Source organism: Microchirus variegatus (assembly GCF_963457635.1).
Source record: "Microchirus variegatus genome assembly, chromosome: 3".
Lineage (NCBI taxonomy): Eukaryota > Metazoa > Chordata > Actinopteri > Pleuronectiformes > Soleidae > Microchirus > Microchirus variegatus.
Window position 1 is genome coordinate 34,608,450 of NC_139804.1, and position 16,317 is coordinate 34,624,766.

Sequence of the window (16,317 nt, forward strand, 5' to 3'; positions counted from 1 at the left end):
CGGTGTTTGGTTAGGGTTTCACTCTTAAATCAACACAAATATGAAGTTAGTTGTTGATAATTCGTGACTTTTGTGTTGTATTTGTGTGGAAATGAGTGGTATACACTACACTACACTCCACGTTGGATCTGGGGCAGCTGGGGGGCGCGCGCGCGCAGCATGAAAATGTTGCGCGTTCTAGGGAAGGAAAAAAAAAAAAAAAAAAAATCTCGCTCAGTCTGCGGAGTCTGCGCAGTTCCGTTGTTCTCGTCACTCCGAACTTTCGGGAGAACCGCGGAGGAGGGAGGCTGGAGAGACCAACGCCATTTTCCCTGGTAATTATTTTTCTTCATATCCCGAAACACACCGCACATCGCGATTAATTCGCGTAAAACGAAACTGCACACGTGACGCGTTTAGTTGTCGAATCGCGCGTGAGGAGGATACGATGCGGTAAAAAAAAAAAAAAAAAAAGCGTAGCTTCCAGAGCTAGCAGACATTTCCTCCTTCTTCTTCTTTTTTTTTTTCTTCGTCGGCCACCGCGGTCTCGTGGGTGCAGAGAGTTACTGACCGCAATATAAACACACGAGTCCGTCTCAAAATCCGCAAATTCAACTAGCGTATAAACGCGGAAGTCCTTCGGGGCGTCGTGTGTCGGTGTTGGAAGAACGCACAGCCGCGGCAGCTCCGGACCAGCGAAGCCGAAACTGAGATGGCGGAGTCGGTGCAGCCGCAGCAGCAGCAGCAAGCAGAGGCGGCGGCAGCAGGCACGAGCTCAACAAAGGCATCGACGAGTGGCCGCTGATTGGCTGAGCCGATGCCACGTGACCAGAACCAACGCAATACAGAAGGAAATCACTTTACAGTGGGAAGTTCTGATAAATACTTCGAAATAAAAAACGAACCTTTTTCAAAAATCCATTTTGATTTCATGTCATGTCCTTAAAGAGGCAACAGACATTAGTAGAAACGACTCAAATAATAATTTTAAAAAATATATATATATTTTATAATTATGAATAAATTATTATTTTAACTGCTTGACTATTAATTTGTTACAAACTGAGGAATTTTTCTTCTTGGTTTATATATGCATATATTTAAATATGCACATGTGTGTATTTATAGATTATTCATTTGTTCTGCATCTTAATAGTTCAAGTTTTATCTACACTAAAAATATATTACTAGCTTATGTTTACTACTAGCTTATGTTTAAATACAGACAGACAGAAACATCCATCGCCACATGGGTGTTGTTCTTCACAAGGACATTTTTTCCCCCCCTCGTTATTTTAAATCATCAGCCAGCAGGGGGCAGTGTGGACACACGGACTCAAGAAAAACAAGATGTTCTTATTATTAGTAAGTGAGGTGTCGTGAAAACTGTTGTGATTCCGGTTTATAATGGTATTGGGTGATTTTTTGTTCACTGAATTCTCTTTGACTCGATTCTCTGTTACCTCTCAGGTGTCTTCAGTCCAGACGGGCAGGTGGATCAGATCCAGGGCGGCTCTTGAGGAAGAGGAGTTGACGAGGAGGACGAGGAGGAGGAGCCATGTCGGCGCCGTGGCGTGATGACGATGAAGACTTCAAGGTGGGAGGAGCGAAGGGAACGTTGAGATCCAAGCCGAGGTTCTCCATCACCGAGGTCAAGCTGCTGCTGGACGCCGTGAAGAAGAACAGATACATCATCCTCAGTGAGTAGGCGGGACCCAAACTCTTTTTGAACACGTGACGATGAAACTTCCCGACCGGACCGAACCGTAAAACGTTGATGTCATTGTTTTCTCCTGTAGAGAAGTTTAACCAGGGCGTGTCCGCCGACGCCAAGAAACAGACATGGGCTGAAATCACGGCGCAGATCAACGGACTGGGCGAGAATCACAGAGAGGTTTGTGGCTCCGATCGCTTCTGGAAAAATCCTATATTTAGTTGCTTTTCACAAGCATTGGCCTTTTGTTCATGTTACTCCAGTGGTGTCTCGTGACACGTCGGATTTATTCAGCGACGTTTGCAATTTCAGACGTTAAAGAATCTCCGGTTCGAGTCGGGGCTCGTGATCATACGGTTACATAGGTAACATGATATGTGATACATGTCCCGTGATAATGATGACAAATTCAGCACCAGCACATTGTTAATTGAGTGTCAATATTCAGGGCAATATCATATTGCTGTATTGATATTTTGTCTAATCAGATTAATCAGTGATTAACTTTATTTTGAAAGACGAAGGAATATAAATGACCGGAAAACTAAACCCTCACAGATCTATGATGATATATATTTGAGTATAAATGGCTAGCTGACTGAGTCGTTTACTTATTAGATGGAAAATGCATGGGCCTCGCTAGCTTAGAATGGGAAATGATTATTTTACTGTATGTATTAGTATAAATATGTAATTTAGTACAGCTGAAAGGTCCTGAAATGCTTTAAAACTGCTTGGATTTGACCAATTAGTTTGAAAATCGTCAGGCTTTGAGGTCGTACTGTAGCAGGACGTACTGAAGTTGGAGGACTTCTCGTTGAGGTTTGCGTCGTCTCACAACACAGGTGCGTCAGATCATGAAGAAGTGGGCGGACCTCAAATGCGACGGGAAGCGGCGCATTGTTGCGCTGCGCGGCCCCAACGGCAGCACGCTGAGGAAGAAGAACCTGGGTCCTGTGGAGAAGATGGTGCACAAAATACTGATGATGAGTCCGACGGGAGGTGAGACACTGGCTTTGAATCAGAAGCTAATGGCTAATCGATCAAAATGTGCTTCTATTTGCGTTTTTTTTATGCTTGTATTAGATACTGACACCAGATATATTATACGATCGCCACTTTATCTCATCATTCCGTAGCCTTTTGAAACGTGAAACTAAAGTTTGTTGTGCTTTGTAAACCGCTCCCACTTTCCCCCTCACCTAAACGCCGGGACCCGCGTAGTCTGTAGTCGTAGAAGTTCATAGAAGATCAATCGGCATTTTTACATCCCATCACAGCACACCAGGAGATGTGGATCCACTGCTGCCTCAATCATTAAAGAGCAAAACGTGTTATTTTGTGTCATCGACGTTTGAAAGCCATCGTTCAAATTTAGCCCAGTGAGACGAGCTTTCTAAACGAGGCAGCAGTAGATCAGAGACTCCCCGGGTTTTATTCACGTACTGTGGTGCAAACTGTATAATCTTTAGTTTCCTGTTGGAGAAAGACTAAAGCCCAATTTATACTCCTGCGTAAAGTGCTCTGCGTCGACGCAGAGCCTGTCGAAGAGCCTCTGCGTCGTCTCCGACTTCACGAAATATTTTTTAAGTGTCCGTCACTCCGTCAAGGGACAACGGAGACGGCAAGAGCTGCGATTGGTCCTCAGGACAGGCCGAGATAACGCTGCTCTGTGCCGGCTCACAGTGAGCACCGAGCGTCCACAGAGGAGGAGCTCATCCCCGCCGAGAACGCCGCTGCCAAACTATAAATACGTCATATCTTAACACACACGGCACATGTTTAGACTCTAAATGGCCAATTTATCGCCTCAAATTATCTTAAAACTGCGTTCCGTGACACAGAAAAGTGAGAAACGGCTACTGTTTCAACAACAACAGTCTTTCTCTCACTTTCTCTCTCGACGCCATTGCTCACTGTTGCCAGAAGCAGAACAAACTTGCGCAGCGACCCCTACTGATCGGGTGGGAAATTGCAGCGCGTATCCGTCACCACGACGCAGAAGTATAAAGGCTCGAGGCGTCTCCGTGGTGACGCAGTCGGATAACGCATACGCAGTCGGAGAAGTATAATGTGGCCTTTAGATACAGTAAGATACAATTTTATAGACTTAACCTAATGTGGATGTTCCTCAGTGAGCCTGGACGGACGAGAGCTTAGATCGGGCCCAAAAAAATCAAGCCCGACCCGACCCGAGCCTGACACATTAACTTTAATTACGTCATTTTTTTAATACGCGAGCCGTAAATGTACACGTACGTCCACGTCCTCCCCACAGTGGGAGCTTGTTGTACCTGCTATATAACGGAGCCGCTGAGATCCGCGTCCATGCACGCATATGTGTCCAATGACGATACGCTTCTGGGTTTTTAAATGATGCGTTCACGGTCACAGGTTTTTTACACCTTCACACAATACGACGTGCTATAACATACCGCGCCAAAGGACACGACGAGGGAGAAAAAACACAAATGCTTGATCGAGGGCCCGACCCCGCCCGACCCCGCCCGGCCCGAGGATAGTGGCGGGAAATAGACTTCAGTGCAGGTTCTGAGAGCAGCTTTTTAACTCACCGGTTGTCGATTGTCGTTTTTCTCAGACGGCAACAGTGACCAGGAGTTTGGTGACGACGACGACGACATTTCAAAGCTTTACTCCAAAAGCCCCAACTCCAGCTCTGCCCAGTACTCCTATCTCGGCTTGACGGACGGCTCGTATCCCGGAGGAGCCCCGTTCGAGATTTCCCCTCTCTCCTCACCTGAGAAAGACCTCAGCGGTAAGTCGGGCTGTTTAAAGTTTAAATGTCAGACTTCTACACTCTGTAACTGCTTTATATATATAAAGAAAGAAAGAAAGAAATGTAAGTCATGCGAGGTGTCGGTGTCTTACAGGAGATCCTTATCATTCCTCCTCGGAGTTTGACATGGACATGGGAGACGATGGAGGTAAGAACGGATGCAAAGGAGATTAACTAGCTGTCTGAGATTAAAGGGGACATTTTGGGATTTTTGCAGTGTGGTTGTATGAAGCACAAGGCAGGGATGGACAGGTGATAGCTCAGTGAATACATGGCTGTGACCAGCGATAACAGAGAGAAACCGGTTATCAACAAGGCTCACCTCACCAATTCTGCATCAGCTTAACATTAGGAATATATTCCCTGCTTTATTTGACTTTAAGACACCATTTTTCACCAAGTTTGTGTTTGATCCACCGAAGGCAGACCAGTAAAAAAACGTTCTCTATGAACTCTGGTGCAGGAGAATGAGCCGTTTACAAAGTAACACAAACTACAGTTTCCTTTTTGAAAAGACAAATCGACAGCAATATGAATAAATGCCACAAGATGAAGTTATAAGCATCTATCTATTACTTTACTGAATGAATGTCACTGAGCCTGTTCCCACCCGGCCACCGCAACTCAAAAATCCCTGAACTAACCCCCTTTAAAGTTCGATACAGCAGTGACCTGTGCCTTTTCTGTCGTCTGCTATTCAAAGCTGTGAAACTAAACAGTCCTATCTCTCCGTCCTTTAACAGACCGCACCATGGACTTTGACGAAAACGACGACTCCCTGTTCTCCTCCATTCCTCCTTCTCTTCCTCCGCCGCCGCCGCCGCCCATCGCCCCCCTGGACCCGCTGCCCAATAACGCCCTGCTGAGGGTCAAACCGGTCCACACCTACTCCCGAAACAGCAGCCAGAACAACAACAACAACCACGTCCAGAACCACAACTCCGCCAAACCTACGCCCGGACCCTCGGACGCCGCCGCCGCCGCGGCCGCCGCCTCCACCTCGTCGAATTCGGACGCCGCTTTGCCCCCCGCTGGTCCTCCTCTGTCGCAATCTCCCACGAGTTCCAACGCGATCGCCGCCGCCTCCTCTCTCCCTCTCCCTCCGCCGCCTCCTGCCTCATCTTCTATGTCTGCCAGTGACACTACCTCTGACCCCGCTCCCTCCCCGTCCACTCTGCCACCTCCCGCTCCCACTGCTGCCGTCACCTCCTCCTCTTCCTTTGTGACCATCGCTCCCTCATTGTCCGTCCTCTTGTCCAACCCTCAGCAGCCGCCTTCATTGACCCCCTCCGCCCCGCCGTCCAGTCAGCCCGCCACCTCCACCTCCAACCCGTCCGACCCCCTCCCCACCGGGGCGTCCTCCCACAGGTCCCAGGACCACGTGGCCCAGATGGCGTTTCAGAGCGTGCAGCAGCAGCGGGCGAGCCGCATGCTGCTGTCGTCGGTGTCCCAGTCCCTGGAGGTGCTGGCCCAGTCGGTGCAGCTGCTGGTGGAGAGCCAGCAGGAGTTTGTGCAGGAGTCGCTGCTGCTGCAGCGGGAGACGGTGGACATTCTGCGGGACTTCTCCAACACGGCGCTCACCATGCTGCGGGACAAGTCCAACGGCGGGCAACATCCTCCTCCGCCGCGCTTCTAAAAACGAAACGGAACGGAACAAGACGAGAACGAGGAAGCGAGTGTCGGTGAATATTGTTTTTGTCTGTTGGTTTCATGACGGTTTGGAGTTGTTTTTAAAAAAAGATTTGTTCTTAGATTGGTCACAAACACTGATGATGCAAAAAGGTTTGACCCGTTATACCGATTCATCGTTTCCGTGTCCGCTCATCTGCCCGCGTCGATTGTACACGCCCCCGACTGCGCATGCTCCAGTAGGATCATTGAAATGGAATGCGGGATCACAGGTACACATCATGCTTGGACTACAAAACAAGTGCTGACCTTCAGTTTTTTTAATGCAACCTCGGGCATACAAGTATATAAGCATTGGCGGAGCACGTACTCGACTCTCTGTGGACAAGGAAAGTATGGAGAGGCTTCAGGATATTTTATCCCCCCCCCCCTGACCACTTCCTGGACCAGAACTCCTGACTAATTACTGTTTTTACCTTGGTCAAATATTTGTAATTTGTTCCCTTGCTAGAGTAGGGTTAGTGAATATGTCTGTAGGGAGTCCAACCACAGACGCATCTGTGTGGACTGGATGAAGATGAAGATACTGCGGGTTCTGGAAAATGAACTTGAGTCACGTGATTATCTGGAGCTCTGTAATCACAGGAAAATCAACTAATCACTGTTAATTTCTTCTGATGAGCAAAGAGAGCACGATGGTGGACAGCGTCACAGTCTGATGCACATCTAGGCTCTATGTTCTGGACTCCAATGGGTTTTTAAGGATTAATTGTTTCAATAATTAACTAGTCGACTATGAAAATAGTCATTAGTTGCAACCCTGATGTATATCCTTCAAAAATGCTGATGACATAATGACTTGAGGATAATTAAACCTGTGTCCATCAGGTTCTCTGTAGAAACTGCTGATTGTTCTGAAGACACCGGGTTTGTCTTTGACTGAAGTTCACGCGAATCCTTACGTAAACAGTAGCTGTACAGGGTGTTGGAACAGCAGCGTTATACAAAGATGGACTAAGATTAAACCCACCGTGGGTCTTGTTTGTTGTCTGCTCTATAATCTGATTAAAGTTTATATTGTTTATTTTCAAACTTTTTTGCCGTTGCCATGTCTCCCGCACGCGTACGAGGACAAAAAAAACGATGCTGGTGCCGGTGACAAACATTTGTCTTGCGCCGTTTGCACTTTCATGACCAGCGAGCGCTGGCGCGGTTCCCGTTAGGCCTTCAGTTCCGTTTGGAACCAGAGAATTAAAAAAGTAAAGCAGAACCTGAAGTTCCACCACCACCACCACCACCCTACATTATCAATGACGGGTGCGCGGTGGCAACATGGCAGATTGTGGTGCTGCTGCTGCTGCTGCTGCTGCTCTCCAGTTTCTCTGGGGATTCAGGGGAGCAAACATTCAATCTCTTCCAGGTATTTCACCACCATGTTGTCCTTTCTTATTATTTCGTATTACAGGTTCTAAGCTTCTTTTTTTTTCATTGTGAACACGCCGGCCAGTTCAAATATTTGTTTTTGGGGAACAGGAACCATGCCAGATCCTGGTCGGTATGAAAGGGTCAAAGAGATGTTGCTGCAGTGGTTTATTTAGTTAATAACTGTTTGATTGTACACAGTATTTCCCGTTTAGAAAATAACATTCCTCTAAAAAAAAACCCTGTCAATTTCTGTCATTGCTGATGACTTGGAATAAGTTAGAGCTGCAACTAACGATTATTTTCGTAATCAATGAATCTGTCGATTATTTTATCGATTAATCGATGAATCGTTTGGTTCATAAAATGTCAGAAAATGTTAAAAAACACGAAATGACGATGTTCTCGAACGTCTTTGTTTTGTCCACGAACCAAAATGATTCAGTTTTAATGATTTCTTTGTTTATGTGGAGCAAAGAAACCAAGAAAACGTTCACATTTAAGACGCTGAAACAATCAGAAATCTTGTTTTAATCATGAAAAAAGCTTCAACCCGATTATCGATTATCAAAATAGTTGGCGATTAATTTAGTAATCGATTAATAATCGTTTCAGCTCTAGAATAAGTCCAGTTTGATGCTGTGTGACGTTTGACTGATCCAACCACAGACCGTGTCATGAGACATTACAGTGATTTATACGTATATATATTTTTATTTAGAGTCTGTTTGTGTGGAAAAGAAAATCGCTCTATTCCAGAGGTCAGTGTTATATTCAAGGTGTGAACTGAGGTTGCTTTGAAGGCAAAACTGCACCTGATGTGATGTTTCCTCCAAGCAAACCTGAAGAATAAAGATTCTATTTAAAAGATTACCTGGATGGAGATGTTGTACGTTTTGCAGAAATCACAGTCGTGAGTTTAAATCTTTTTTTTCCACTGTTGCTCAATCCGTTGAGGGTCTGGATTTGTTTGATAAAGACGGCAGACGAGGAATGAGACTGATGAAGCTGCTACGGAGGACGTGGACGTGGACGATAGAAGGTTGCTTTGGTTACGACGAAATACTGTCGCTCGCATGTTTCCAACTCGAGGCCCGGGGGCCAGATGTGGCCCGCCACGTCATTTTATGTGGCCAGGGAGTGATTACAGTTTTTCTCAAATGCTAAAACACAAAAGGCCAATCCTCTAAACCAAATGACCAGTTGTCTAAACACATATACTAAATCTAGCCATAATTTTCCAATATCATAAACACAATTCACAAAACACAATCCTCCGTTCTCATAAATCTTTTACACATGTTTCCTTGCTAAAAGAACATATTCTCAAATGAAAGTTCATGTGATGCAAAATGCTTGCCACAGTCAGCAATAATTGAACACAATGAACACACCTGGCGTCATTTATTACACACGATGACTCCAAATTGAAGACACTTGTTGCTAATGCTGTGACCACACCTATGAAAGCGGGCGTTTTTTTTCCCGCGGTGCCTAGCAAGAGACAATATAGCCTGCGATGTGGATGAGGCGATGTGGCCCGATGCAGCTCGGCGACATGATGCCGCACAGTGACTGTGGTGTGTGTGTGTGTGGTGTGAATGAAGAAAATAAAAAAACGTCACACCCTGATCATGTACTGTTGTGTGCAATAGATTCTGTTTTTTGCATTGAGTTGTGTTACAGTAGTGTACTTGCAGAATTTTCTGAACTCTTCATATGAAACTCACACAACTCTCTGCAGCCTTATCCTCTGCAGAGATCTAAGAAGATCCGTTACTCTAAAGTTTTTAAAAAATATGCATTTATGAAACAAAGAACCTTCTCACAAATTGAACATTGTGTTTTAAATCGTTTTGCTGTAGTGTGTAACGATGTGTATAGCGTTCACATTTTTGAAAGCTTCGAGCTGCTCTTTTGGTGTGAACGTTTGAGTTTTGAAGTGAGAAGGTGCGGTTGTGCTTGTGTAGCTTTAGAAAAGGGTATTGTGTTTAGACATCGGGGGAACATGGAGGAAACGTTTGTGAAATGTGTTTTTTTAGCATTTGAGAAAAACTGTAATCGGTCTTGAAGGTCCGTGCAGCTTCAAGGCGTGCGTTGACCATAAACTACAATTCCCGCCACTAGATGGCAGTGTATCATTGTGCATCATGCGACGAGTGAAATTGAGATTGAGAGACTGTGATCGCAGCAGAACGTGTTCACAAAAGCCACAAACCAAAAAAACGATGTGAAAGCTAGCTTTATTGTGGCTTCAAAGTCTTTTTCTGAGGGTGCGTTTTTGAAGCAGTGCGTGCTGAAGGTGTGTGAGAGCAGGTCTGAGCCGACCAGATACAGACTTTTAAAACTGTTAGTTTGTCAAGAAACACCATCGCGGACCAGGTTACAGCTATAATGCATCATATTTGTAACTGGAATAAGTAATAAATACAGAATGTTATTGAGCAATATGTTAGAGAGTAGATACCTTTATTTTACACTATATTTGGTTACATTTATTCTGTATGACAGTTACATATTGGCCCTTTGAGGGTAACCGTTATGCTGATGTGGCCCTTAGTGAAAATGAGTTAGACACTGCTGCTGTAGCTCCTGTTTTCTCCCAGGTCAATATTTTATCTGAAAATCAGCGATAGGGAACTCGTGGCTGCGTGGCTGCCAATTTATGATTATTTTGCGTGATAATACACAGACTTCTGTTCAAGTGTTTTATTTTGTGACATTAGTGTTCGAAATCCTTTTGTTCATATTTTCCGCAGTAACACAAACTTACCAAATGTGGCAGCAGTAGACGCAGCAAATTAAAAAATGCAGAGTGTGAGCGGTCAAACATCGTGGTAGAAAAGGGCCGTGTGTCTGCAAGATAAAGTGACAAACAGATTTTTAAGACCACACTTTAAAAAAACAGCTGTCCTTCAAATGTAGCTAAACAGTAGTAATTTGTTCTGTTTTTATTTCCTCTACAGAAAAAAAAAAACCACTTAATTTGTCCACTTGGGGGCAGTGGAGCTGCACATAAACTCAACTTTACTGTTAACACTTGTCAGTTTATGGCTAACATTGGACCACAGCTGCCCGTTCACAGCCTCAGGCAGACACAGAACACATTTCGGGGGACAGAGGTTGGACCAAGTCACTGTTTTTCAAAGTTCCAAGTTAAATTTAAAGTTCAGAGTCAAGTCCAGAGTCCTGAATTTAGAGTTGTGTGTCCGAGACAAAACCCAACGGGGGTCTTCGCCAAACATGGTTTTAAAGAGGAAGTTTTGGTTTTTATGAGGTAATGACACTGGGGATGAGTGGGTACACACACACATTTCGGACACTTGACATAAGGCTCATGAAGTAACACCGATACCAGCTTACAGTGTGTACTGCATCATTTTCAAATATTCACAAATGTTTAATCATCGTCTATTGATCAAACATAATGCCGATTAGGCACAAAAAGGCCGTGTAAGGAGGGTAAAAACGTAATAAATTCACGGTTTCGGGCAAGATGTGGATTATAAAATAGAACAGTCTTATCAAAGCAAAACTACTTTTCCCGCATGCTGGAATTAAACGCCATCATTGGTATCATATCGGGAAATCCTGGCCTGGTCCCGATACGAGTTAGCTATTTCATAGCTAGCTCTTGAAACTATAGTTGCTCGTCATGTCAACATATCGCTTTGTATCGTAAATAAACGCAAAAAAACGAATTGCGCCATCTAACTGGCCAATGTGACACCTACGTCTACTTACGTCTGGACATTGACTTGTATATAAACTCGCCGTGCGAAGAATTTGCGTTAAAAATTGTCCAGTTCGAAAACAGCATTAGCAGCTGTGTTAAATTTGTGCGGTTTAAAAAAAAATATATATATATATATATATTATTTTAATTTAATTTTAATTATTATAATAATTTTTAGCATTTTGTGTTTTTTTTTATCGTTTGCCCTGGTTGATGATACAGGTCCGATTGCATTAGGCATCATGGCGGTTAGCGGGTGGTTCCGTTACAGAGCTAATCACGGGTATGGGTGGGTTTTTAAAGAAAATAGACCAGGACTCTGCCTCTAGGGGTCGTACCTATGTTCCCCGGGTCCTATGTTCCCCGTTTTTCCCAAAAAAAGGTCCACTTTGTATGTGACAGGGGAACATAGGACCCTTTTTTTGAAAAAGGGTAGGGTTAGGATTAGGGTTAGAGAAAGGGTCCTATGTTCCCCGGTCACATACAAAGCGGGGAACATAGGACCCGGGGAACATAGGTACGGTCCCCTGCTCTACATGACTCTACCAGTGTTTCTCAGAGGGACCCAGGTCCTACTTTGAATCAAACTGAAGCAAGCGGGGGGTTTAAAAAATGTGCCATTGCTATCTCTTGTGTATCACTGCATTGTCACAAAATTTAAGGGGGTTCTTACAACAAAAATGGTTGTCTCTGTGTACTTAGTAGTGTAATTATTAAAACAAACATTATTATCATTCCCATAGGCCTCTCAGCTTAGGGCCTTAGGCCATTGCCTGCTTTACTTTTACCTTGTTTCTTAAGCCCTGAGGTTAAAAAACGTCCTCTGAGAAGAAGCTCTTCTTTAGGATAGACTGGAAGCTACAGCAACTTGCTAAAGGGAAGTGAGAGGGTGGGGGGCTAGCTTATCAGCATGCTAACTAAAGTAAAACAAACAAAAAAAAAAGAGTAAAAAGTTCAAGTAAAAGCTAGAAAAAGTATTAAAGGTAGTGATAAAAACAAACAAGTGCTAACATTGGTGCTAGTGTCCACAGATACAGACAGAAAGTTTGATGCAGAACTAAGTTTCTAAGCTAATGCTAACGCTAAAACAGGCTAAGTAGCTGTACAGAAAACAGCCCCTGAAAACAAGAGGTTTTTTTTTTTTTCATGAAATACTGTGTTTAATGACTTATCAATGACCCAATACATTGACGTGGGATGTATTGAAATAATATGCTTGGTATTTAAAGGGTAAGGTTGTGAGACCACTGTTCTTGGGCAACAGCAACTTGGAAGCCAGCACACTTCTCAATTTTAAAAAGTAAAAGTATGTTAGTAAGTACATATTAGTTAATAATTTCATAATTTGGTTTTCTTAATGTCACGTAAACACATTTGTCCAATTAACATTGATCTGGTCTTAGTCAGACAAACATACCTGGATAATGCGGTTCATAGTCCGATTACTCCTGCATGTTTACGCTTAGTCGGACTGGAGTTGGACTTGGCGTTCTGTGCATGCATGAGACAGCGTCTCCGTCTCGCCGTTGGTGTTTCTGTGACGTAAAGGATTGGATTCAATACACACTAGCGTACAGCGCCACCTATGGAGGAAGAGGCAGACGTACACAGCCGACAAACATTATTATACACGAGGCCATACATTTACAGGGGAGTAGCACAGATGTCTGTGAATCCAAAAATAACAACAAATCCGTTTTTTTTTCCAAGAAAAATACCTTTTTATTTCTTTATAAATCCACATAATTGTATCTATGAAAGCATAAAATCCCCCTTTCACAGGTTGTCGTGTTTCCTCCGTAATTCTTGTCATTTGTTCCTTTATATTCAAAGTAAATCATGGGCATCAAACCATTGATGACTGTAACGTGTGTGTCACATACAAACACAGACACTGTCAAACAGCAAAGGGGGAGAGAGAGGGGATGGGGCAGCACGAGTCCTGCTGGCCATATTTTACAACCGCTTAATACATTTAACAATCGAGTGCCAGCATGTCGCAGTAGGGGTCACTTACGGTGAAGTTCGCCAGTGTTTTGTGTGTCGAGTACATTTGCTTTCCGGCGTCAAACGAGGATATGAGAATTCACAATTTTCACCTCCAAATCATACTTGTGTGCTTTATGACCGGCTTCGAGGAAAAAAATCCTTGCTGGGCGTTCCTCAAGGATCCGTTCTCGGGACAGCAAGTTTTTTTTTTTTTTTTTTTTTCTCTTTTGATACTCCCAACACAGAGAAAACCAGTCCACTGTGGATGCAAACACACTTATGATTATTTCAACATTATCTCGGGCCATCTGCAGCCATAAGAGTTAGACTGGAAATACTGGAGAGTATACAAGAAAATGAGATAGAAAGAGTGAACGACCGGGGGGGGGGGGGGGGAGAGAGAGAGGTGGAATGAAAACATACAATTAAAGTGCCAGAAGTTCACCGTTTAATTGGACAGTTTGTTATCACTGATGCTTTGAGACATGACGTTGACAGTGTGCTCATATTTTCAATCCAAGGGCCCCAACGTGGGTTTTCTCTTCACCTGCTAAGAGATAACAGAGAGGTGTGCTTTTTTTGGGAAGTCTGTATATTCTCCCGATATTGCAATAATGCTGTCGTAATACTGCAGTAATCCTTTGGCATATGACTGTATGCTGTTGGAAAGAGAAGAGCAGTGCCACCAACCAGTGAAAAAAACACAACAACACCCAAGAAGAACTTCATACAGTGGATCCATTCAGTTAAATCCCCAAAGCAGCATTTTGTGTCCGCTTGCGTCACCTTTTTGAGATCACCACATACTTCCTTCGGAGGCTCCAGGCCGCGTTCATCACGCCGACTCCTGCGCATCCGTGGTTTTGGAGTCCCAGAAACGTTTGCTCAACACAACAAAGCTTGACCTTTTATCCGCAGTGTCTGATCCTGGCGGTTACGGTGTGTAAGGCCGATGCGGGGCGTCTCACGGGTCAGCTCGCAAAAGTCTCACAGGTCGGCCCGTCGACCGATCCTCTGGCTGTTACGGGGTTGTTCACGTCACATCACATCACATCACATCCCACTTCTGGTTCTGGTTGTGAGGTGGCATCGAAGGGCAGAGCGCTTCGAGAGCGAGCGCACGACACGGGGTGTGACCATACCTCCTCGTCTGGACACCTTTAGGACATAGGAGACAGAATGACACAGACGCAGTTAGGGATTGATTGATTAAAGCAGCATTGACTTGAAACATGGCTGATGGCGGGATCTTCTCTGTTGAAAAGCCGAATACTTCAGCAGGGTCTCTGCAGGTTTCAACAAGTCAAATTTAAATGTGACATAGAGTGGTCCTGTTGCACATAAATGTTAGTTATGGAGGTCTACTTACATACATTAACTTGTTTTTATGGTCAAAAACCTCCTAGTTGCTGTAAACGAGCCGATAGAAATCCTCTTTTCTGACGGTGTTTTTCTGCTGCGAGATTTCAGAGTGAACTTTCACCCCCAGAAGACAGAGTCTTGTGATTGGCCAGTACTATCCAGCACATCCGTTCTCAGAAGCGCAGCGCCCCCCTCTGAAATGGCGGATGCACTGCTCCTCATTATCAAAACATTGTTTTAACAGTGTTTAAAAATAGCTTCTTCACGACTCCCCGCCTCAGTCCCTTTTATGACTTTAAACCGGAGTCAGACCCAGAGTCAGAAGACACTGTCGCTCGTGAAACACCTCCACAACGGACGTTATTCTTCTTCTGCGGTTCAATGTACGCAACCGGATGTGCCCGGACTAGTGCCCGGAGCAGGACGATCGGTTGTTCAGGAGAACCGCTGCTTACGTAACTAATACGGGATTTTCAGTGATCTCGTTGAGCTCCGAGATTACAATAAAACACAACGTTCTCAGCAGTAGCTGAACTGTTTGTTTAGAACTGTCAGGGCTTCATAAACAAGGTAATGACGCAGATACACACCAAAAAAACAGTGTTAATAGGAACTTCAAGTCTAGTTCCGCTTTAAGACTTTTTAAGACTTTTTTAAGACCATAATGAATACAATTTAAAGGTGAAGTAAGTAGTTTATAGTGCCATCTAGAGGAGAGGCTGAAATTTACAACAAAGAACTGCTCCTCTGCTCACCCCCTCCCTTCCCTGAGCGCTACGGTATCCTCAGCCGGTGTGTCTTACGTGGCCGTAGCAGACGAAGCGGAGAGAGTGGAGGCGGGACTTCCGCTACAAGTAAAGCGACGCTTGATTTGTTCTCTCGCGTTTGTCCTTACAGGCTCCCGTAGAAACATGGCGTCGTGGCAATGCAGTAGCGTCCCTCGACCGTGTTATTTTACATGACTTTTTGAAACACTATGAAAATGAAACAAAGAATATTATACAGCGACTAGACAATGCAGGAGCACATAATATGTATAAAAAAGTGGATTTTGGGTTATATAAACCCATAAATACTACACAGTGTCCCTTTAAGACCCATTTCAAATCCATACTGGTAAAAAAGTATAAAAGACATGAAGGAGAATTGGAGCCACAAATCGTTGAAATTCGGCTTAGCTGTGGACTTTCGTTAAGTTTTCTCCGCTGCTATGCTAAGCTGTAACACACCACGGCGCGCGCGCATAGCACACTAGCTAGTGGTGCTCGATGAATTCTCACCGGGAAACACAGGTGACCTACTTTAGTTCCGTGTTGTAGTTATGTTATCGCATCCTCAAAAACAGAAACATTTCAAAGCGAGACTGAAGTTTATGCATGTTTTAAATAAAAGTAACATTGATAGATTTTTAAGACCTTTCAAAATTGTATTTAAGACCTTTTATGAGATTTTAGGAATTAAAATCATTGCATTTAAGACCCCCGCGGATACCCTGGTCAGAGAACTTATTCACTGCAGATTTAAGCTGATGAAGATTTTAAAGGTCCCATATTATGCAAAATCAACTTTTTAATCATTTAAATCCTTACATTTGGGACTCTGGAGGCCCTACCAGTCGCCAAAGTGTGAAAAAAAATGACTCCCTCATGTTTTTGCGGTCCTCCTCGTTCTAAGTACAGGAGACAAAAC

At 44.2% G+C, this 16,317-nt stretch overlaps 1 protein-coding gene across 1 annotated transcript; it reads left to right on the forward strand.

Annotated features, from left to right (window-relative positions):
- The first annotated feature begins 261 nt into the window (after positions 1-261).
- Positions 262-7,201, forward strand: LOC310925308 (uncharacterized protein). The gene is made up of 7 exons (XM_083887229.1): positions 262-314; positions 1,450-1,679; positions 1,779-1,873; positions 2,539-2,695; positions 4,293-4,469; positions 4,585-4,638; positions 5,234-7,201. Exons 2-7 carry the CDS (start codon positions 1,538-1,540, stop codon positions 6,124-6,126), a joined length of 1,518 nt encoding a protein of 505 aa, XP_083743355.1. The 5' UTR covers positions 262-314; positions 1,450-1,537; the 3' UTR covers positions 6,127-7,201.
- The last annotated feature ends 9,116 nt before the right edge of the window (positions 7,202-16,317 follow it).

What these genes read in the sequence shown, in the direction of transcription:
- LOC310925308 (XM_083887229.1), top strand. Translation starts at nt 1,538, where the DNA reads ATGTCGGCGCCGTGGCGTGATGACGATGAAGACTTCAAGGTGGGAGGA. An exon ending in TGGGCGAGAATCACAGAGAG is followed by an intron (nt 1,874 to 2,538) that starts GTTTGTGGCTCC and finishes CTCACAACACAG; the next exon opens with GTGCGTCAGATCATGAAGAA. An exon ending in ACCTGAGAAAGACCTCAGCG is followed by an intron (nt 4,470 to 4,584) that starts GTAAGTCGGGCT and finishes GGTGTCTTACAG; the next exon opens with GAGATCCTTATCATTCCTCC.